At 36.1% G+C, this 7,853-nt stretch overlaps 1 protein-coding gene across 2 annotated transcripts in view; it reads right to left on the bottom strand.

Moving 5' to 3' along the window:
* Positions 1 to 3,837: 3,837 nt before the first annotated feature.
* Positions 3,838 to 7,853, bottom strand: part of DACH2 (dachshund family transcription factor 2) — a 673,465-nt gene continuing 669,449 nt past the window's right edge. For both annotated transcript variants that reach the window (XM_034950560.3, XM_055106836.1), the window contains exon 12: positions 3,838 to 4,338. In XM_034950560.3, the coding sequence (XP_034806451.1) occupies positions 4,289 to 4,338 (50 nt within the window). In that variant the 3' untranslated portion in view covers positions 3,838 to 4,288. The remainder of the gene's footprint in view (positions 4,339 to 7,853) is intronic.

Here is a 7,853-nt window from a genome sequence, read left to right as displayed (position 1 = left end):
TTATGATTTTATAGATATTTGTGGAAGCTTAAATCCAAATATTAAACCTTGCCAAGAACAGTTTCTTTATGTTGATTGACCCATGGAACACCTCGCATTCTCATAGTTAGCTAGAATTGTAAGCATCTGTGAAAATTGATAGCATGTGTACCATCCTTGATTATACTGAATTCTCCTTTTAAGTTAAAAATATGTAGAGAATAATATAAAAGTGTAATTTTATGACATATAATTGTCTCTCTTCCTGAAACTTCTCCAATCGCTTCATCCCACAATGCTCTCAGATTGATATGCCAAAAGAGTTGCTGTTATATGTTCATTACCACCTACTCAAGGTGTTCTATAATATAGCCCCATTTTAACTATCAAATCTTATCTCCCAGTAAAGCTGGACAAGAAGTCTGTGCTTTCTTAGAGTGGATTTCTTTCTGTTCCATGAATAGTACTTACCATTTTACTTTCTTACCCTGGGGCTTAGCTGCTACTGAACTCTTACCTTTTTCCTCTATCCCACAAATCCTTCTTGTTATTTAGGGCTGTAATCAAGTTTCACAAAACTTACCCATTATTCCTGCACTTAACATGTGTTTCCTTCTTTATCTCTGTACCATACATATTGGCATTTAATTATCTAGCATTTGTAGTGATTTTTAATTGTTTATGATGTGAACACTGTTTTCTCAGTTCTATTAGAACTTTCTTGCTATATAAAGTATCCTTTTCTATGCCAGACACAAAATTATACCTAAATACTTAATTTAATGCTCCCGTTTGACTAATTAAGATAGATTTTGAGGTGTGTTTGAGGTGTGTTAATGTTGTTCTGGAACTTCTAAGATCTTTACATACTGCTAATGTCATAAATGGCATGAAGAACCCAAGAGGCATGCTCTACTAAATTTTTCGCACAAATATTACACAAAAGATTATGGGTTTCATGCATTTAAAAAAGCATCCAAAAGTGAAGAAATACTCTCCCCATGAGAGCATAATGAATTGTTGTGTAATGTACTAAAATGTTTATTAGTTGAGTTGAAATGCGTTTGTGGTTATTGTAGCTCTCTTATTTGAATAAGTGAGAGAAGTTGTCGATGAGGCATAGATAATTCCAAAGATGTTAATAAATATGCCTGGTAATCAAGGAGCTTTAAAATTAGTACAATTGCCTTTCTGGAGCTTCTGCCTCCCATACTTCTAATGTATTAGAACATAAAACAGGGTTCCATGCTTGTGTTCTCAGTTGTACTATCATTCAGTTTAAACCTAGAAACTTTAGAGAAGGATTGCAGGGTAATTGACAGAGGTGTAAAAAATGAACTCTTACATGGCCAGTTGGGGTCAGGAGAGGGGACTTTTTGTTTAGACAACTAAAGAACTGAGCTTCAGAATTGTTATTATAATCTGGGCATTTTATATTCAAAATGAGTACCATCCCTCCCAATGATTGCCTACTATCTTCATACCTCACATTTGCTTTACATCTCATAATTTAGCTACTCATATGCTTTAAGAGAGAGTTGAATCAGGTGAAACTGGACAAATGCCCAGGTTTGATTTCAGTAATTCATTGACAAAGGGAAGCAGGAGTGTTTTGTGTGTATATCCTCTGTGTGTATGCACACATGCATGCATACGAATGCAAAAGGGAATAAAACTATGCTGATTCCTTTTACTTTACCTGTAATATCTGACAATTTTCTATAATTTTAAATGAGGGAGTCATTTAGCTATGTTTGTGATCGGGGGTAGTTTTCCTCCAAGTTCAAGCTGAAGTGGTAAATTTTCGGTTCAATATCACTTTTGGTCTTTATAATGCTGACAGCTGTCTAACAAAAGAAGCAGCTCCTTGACATTATAATTCTTCAAATAGTAGTTGTTTGCCTCCTTTTGATATATTGGACATTTGATGGTCTTTAAAGACCCTCACACTCACTCCCTAATCTCATATTCTATTTTAAATTATTTTTAGAACTCCATCCACATCGACACCTATCCCTAAGTAAGAGGGCACAATGCTAGTGTTTGCTGGGCGAGAGAGGCCTTTATAACCAAATACATAGGGGTTCAGTTATATATAAATAGCATTATACGTGAATGGCATACATTGGGAAGAACAGAAACAGCTGTATCTGGCAAAAAGGTTAGGTGACTTGTAAGGTATGGGAAGACACTCAGACTAGGATTGTAATTATAGATGACAGTGTCTTGAGTATGTCTGGTGGTGGGAGCAGCTGTGATCCCTCACCCTTACTCCATGATTAGTGAATTTAAGGAAGTCAGAGACCATAGAATTTGCATGAGGCTGATCCAACTCCTACAGCCATATTTCCAGGATGAACATAAACTGTATTTTCTCCAAAGAGAGTGCAAAGGAAAATAATGTAATGTGGATCCTCCCAACCCTAGGAGAAAATTGTTTACTGAGAAAGAATTGATATACAGTGAAACCACCATCCAGCAATGACAGAATTCTTATCCTTGACCCAGTTCCTTTTCTTAAGGCTAAGGTTCCTAAGTTGTTGGAGGAGGGAGGTGGTTGTGAAGAGGAGGATGTGGAAGGGTTGTCAAGGGGTAGCATTGAAATGACAAGCAATCCTATCCCAGTAAACTTGAAGGTACATGGTGGGTCTCACTCCCAATATTTTTCTGTTTCAGTTTCTTCTGATGGGTCAATTAAGTGGGCTTTCAAATAACCAGAAGAGTCCTATAATTGCTTTCACTTCCTTAGAAGTCCTAACCATCCATGGGACCCAAAATCAAATGATGTCCATTGATGTTAAGCCAGTGTAAATAACTGCTACCAGGTGAGATAAACCCACAGGCAGCATTAGGCACCTGAATACCTGAGAGTAGGGCAGCTACTAGCACATGCTTTCCTCGATTGTTAGATTGACTTTTAAATAGTGCAAGCCTGAATATCATATGTTTGCCTGTTGAGGACTTGCTTTGTGTGTTATGGCAGGGGCTATAGTATGCTACCAGAGCAGGCCTACTTAGCAAACCAAAATCTTAGGGATCTTTGTCCTTTATAACACAGAAAGAGCTTGTAGTCCTGTCAGGACTCTCAAGATTCCCATAAACAAGGATGGTGTGGACATGATAGTGAGAAGAAACATCTGTGGATTTACCAACATGGTTCCAAAGTAGAAGACCTACAGTCATTGGGTGACCAGCTAGAACACTGTGAGATACAATACATTTCAAAAGATAGGCAAGGAGTGGGAGTGTCACTGCTGCTTCATAGGAAAACCTGAGAGGTTTTATAGTCAACCAGAATTTGAATGAGCTCCAGTATTTTACTAGAAGTGAACCAAGAGAAAGTAAGAGCACAGATTAAATAAACTGTAGGGCAGGGCTATAACTGGCCTTGGTTTTTCACTACACTGTGATAGGCACTTGGACGTACAAAGAGACTTGATATTTTGGGGGGCCAGAGAAGATATATACCCCTTCCATTTTTGTTTGCTTTTTAGTGTAGGTGACTCTAGAATAAACTTTTGATGATAACAGATACTCAGAAAATATTTTCTAGTTCTTGGTGCACCCATTTTTCCTGCTTCCCAGTGTAACCCTTCCTCCTGGAAGCAGGTTCACTAAGCACACATAACTAGGAAAAGGCAATCCAGTGTGAATCAATACAACAATTGAGGACAGGAATATCAGCCTGTTTAAACAGATGAACTGAAATAAGAACTGTGTTCCTATCTGCTTGAAAATAACAAAACTAGAGGAAGATTTGCAAACATCTGGCTAGTTCCCGTATTTTGATTTGCACTGACTCTACTATATGTTTCAATGACTGCAGTTGGCAGTTTGAAAAGAAATACTCAGTGACAATTGACAAAGTCAAAATGTTTTTATTTACGCTGAAGTTTAGCAAGTACATTTTTAACAAAGAAGGTGTACTTTAACGTTATGTATAGTAGAACAGGGAAACCATACATATAACTTTCTAGTCTCTAACACACTACTGCATTTTTTTAAAATTTAAAAGACAAAAAGCCAAGTTGAAATGAGCATAGAAAAGCATCAAATATGGTCAAGTTACTTTAGCCATTAGGATTTAGTTCATATTTTTAAACTGGTCAGTCTAATGCAAGAACAAAGTTTACATCATTGCTTTTAAAATGTACACGTGTTTCTTTTTTAATGTAACATAGATTAAATAGCTCCTTCAGTAAACAAAGCTTTGCTGATAAACAAAACTGAAATAACTCCATGTTGAATAGTTTCAGAGATAAACTGGAATCACAAGCATCTTCATTTATGTAAAGCCAGCGAGGACCTTTCAGGCTGAATACAACTGTTGTGCCATTTCTAAACAGTAATAGTTACCTCCTTAAAAAAAAAGAAAACAAGTTAGTTCTTATGAAGAGTCATTCTGATACGTGCTTAAAAATACTAAAACTTCTATCTTCAGGAACCTAAAATGATCTGATGTAACAGGCTCAATTTAGTGTTGGTAAAATTTAACATTTCTTAACATTTCTATATTTTCATCTGTCAGTTTTCAAAGATCCTTCAAATTTCATGCTATAGCTTCTGTTCTTCTTTCCACAGCACCGGAGACATTGAAGACTGATAAAGGCTCTTCATGAACTATATTATAATGTCTGTAATAATCTATATTACTTTTTCTTTTTGTATATAATGGTGCATCTGAAATACCATCCCTGTGGTTTACCAAAACAGAGGGAAAAGAGTATCTGGTTATGATCTAAGATAATGACAGCTTTGTACATTTAAAATTTCCTCTCCCGGGTTAACCCTGAGACTGTGTATACTGCATGAAGGGAGACTAGTTCGGAATATCGTTTCAGCTACAGTGTTTAGTCAAACCGGTATCCCTCTAAATGATAGTCATTAAAAGAGCCCATGCCATCCTAGAGTTAGATAATATTTAATTTGGGTGGGTAAAAGTTATTGTTGGACATTTTTTAAAAAAAATTTATTCTACCTCTTTTTGTCAAACCTTGTTATTTTCCATAGCAATGGCTTATAACCCGAGTCTCTATTTAGATACATCACAAAGATTGGCTTTTGGTTACAAAAGAAGTAGGAAAAGAAATGTGGATGAATCCGTACAAATCCATTACCTGTGCTTGAGAAATACTTAAAGATAATGTTTCTGAGTCAAGTACTTTATTTTCACATATAATGGAGAGGACATTATCATTGTTGGACTAATATGTCTAATCTAAAATATTAAGTCAATCTGGTCAAAGCTTATTAGGAGGAAAGTATACCCTTTTTTAACCTTGTGTATAATATCTTTAAAATCTTTATTCTTTCTGTGTATAAGGTATCATGGTGAGTGGTAGAATTTTCTAGATAATACCTCAGAACCAAAAATAAAGATGTAGTAAGGTAATAGATGAATAAAAGATTTGGGGTTTGGGTTAGTCAGACTCATGGAGGGTTGGACTTCATCAGAGGGCAACCAGACATTTTCCCAAGAAGCCCATGGAATTCACTTAAACTTTTCCAGGGACCAGAAGAAAACAAAGTTTGAATTTTTGGACACTGGTAATTGTTCCAACTCCTTTGTGGAGTCTGAGAATATTTACTCTGATGAATTGACCAAATATTTGCTCAGTCCTCCAGTCTACCTCATCCTTTGTATACACAGCCTAAATGTCAAAGGAAAGCTCTTTGACATGAAATGACAGTCATTTTACCAGGACTGAAATTTATACAATATAGCTAAAGCTTAAATCATGCAACACAAACTGTGAACATTACAAACTGGAAAGCAATAGCACACACTATGTCCCCTTAAAAAGGGTACATGAACTCAGCAATGAATAGCGAAAGACAATCACCATTTGTCCTTTAGAAAAATGCAGTTTCTGAAAAATTTCTACTTTTGTTATGTTTATTTCTTGCCTTTATTTAGAGACAGAAATATTTGCCCACATCCTTTATGTGTCTGCTTACAAGGCCTATTAGGAATAGTTCCCATAGCTGCTCAAAAATTGAAAGAAAAACTAGGCTAGCAAGAAGAAAACAATATTAAGTGAATCAACTTTTCTACCAGAATACAATAAATTGAGATTTCACCGTAAAACTTTTTCTCCCAATTTTGAGGACAGTAGCAAAACGGACCCCTGTGTAGCATGTTGTATAATGTTGACACATATTTGGTTACTGTTTTACATGTGCCAATGCTGAATGATCATAAGGAAGATGCCAGTAATGAACTGCTGACACTGATCCTTGGAGTAATCTCAAAGTTTGCCACATTTCAATTTCAAAATGCATTTCAGCTATAATATGAGTGATTTATCACTTAGTAGTAGCTGTCAAAGTAATCTCCTAGATAAACCAAAAACATCTGGAACCATAAACAGAGAGGAGTAGTAGCTGAATTTTAATCCAGACCCAGTGTGCTCGCTTCATTAGGAACAGGAAACAGCTAATTAGTAATGGAATGTTTCATGTTCTTATAAGGGTTTGTTCTTGAGCTCTAAACAGAGATGATCTGATATGAACTCTGGATGTCAATAAGATTAAAGATCAGGAAGAGAAACTAACAAAGTCTCTCCAGGGGAATGTTACCGAGCTTGAGAACTTAAAAAGAGGGACACACGCTGACATTTGGGGAGAGCTGACAGAGTTTATTGCTTTGGGATTTATCAGATAGGTGAAAAGGGGAATTTGATACATACAAATGTGACCATTTTTAAAGTAAAAACAAAAGTCCATGTAATCCTTCCTTTAGCACAGCACTGCCTGACATGGGCATATGCCATGACACAGAAGGTCAGTGTGGACACTCCACACAGGAGATGAACCTCTCCTAATCAGTTGAGTTATCTTTACTGGGCCACAAATAGCTGCTCCAAACTCAAGTAAATGTGAGACTTGCCCTGTGGTATATATCCTAAGCCTATGAGCCGGAATAGCTAAAATCATGTGTCATAAACAAGGCAGATATATGGGAAAAGGCCAGAAAAAAGTACACATGAGGAGTCCTCATAGTTCAAACAAGGTAAGTTAAACTTATCTACTTATTTAAACAAAAGACACTAGTTTATTTTGAAGTAACTTAGTTAATTTGGAAATTCCATTTAATGATGAGACTTTCTTGGATGTTATATTTTTAGTCACCTGTCACTGTTATTTATTTCAGATATTTGATATTAATAAAAGTTTTTATTTGACTTGCTTCAATCCTTCTCCATGACTTATTTCTAATTTGGCATTATTTCACTGAATTGGGCTAAAACAGTATACCTACTCTATATAAGCAGACCTTCTACAGCCCATGAAGAATACCAGAATCCAAATGCTTATGCTTTAGAAAACATTCCTTCAGAGCTTGGAATTACTGAAATGTCACATCGATATGAACTAATGTAATATTTTTAAGTGTTTAGAGTGGGTGGCCATTCCGGCAGAAATTGCATGTACTGCCATGGGGAACCTCTTACTAGAAAATGGATAAAAACTCAGTTGGCTTTTTGCAGGAGATGCTTGGTGCTTCTGTCACATCAGAACTTAATGCTAGGGCAGACGTGAAAACAACACAATGGATTATATATTGTTTAATGTAAGGAGGGCACTTTAGGAGGAGCATTAAATCTTTTTGATCATTAGAGTACCATATAACACATTGGAATGCTGCTCTATTAGATTTTTAGTAGGCATCAAAATGATGATAACAGGTATCTGCCCCCAGCCAATGGTCAGATCTCCTCTAAGTAAACAGTTAAAAATATTTGAGGCCATTTCCTGGGCAATTCAAGCCAAATGACCCATTTGGTCCTAATCATTTGAACGTGTTAGGAATCTGGCTATGTCTAGACCAGAGAGTGAACAGTATAAAATATCCATAATCTCACTGACCCATC

This window comes from Pan paniscus, chromosome X (genome assembly GCF_029289425.2).
Source record: "Pan paniscus chromosome X, NHGRI_mPanPan1-v2.0_pri, whole genome shotgun sequence".
Classification (NCBI taxonomy): domain Eukaryota; kingdom Metazoa; phylum Chordata; class Mammalia; order Primates; family Hominidae; genus Pan; species Pan paniscus.
Note: the sequence above shows the minus strand (reverse complement) of the source record. Positions and strands in the feature narration are given on the sequence as shown.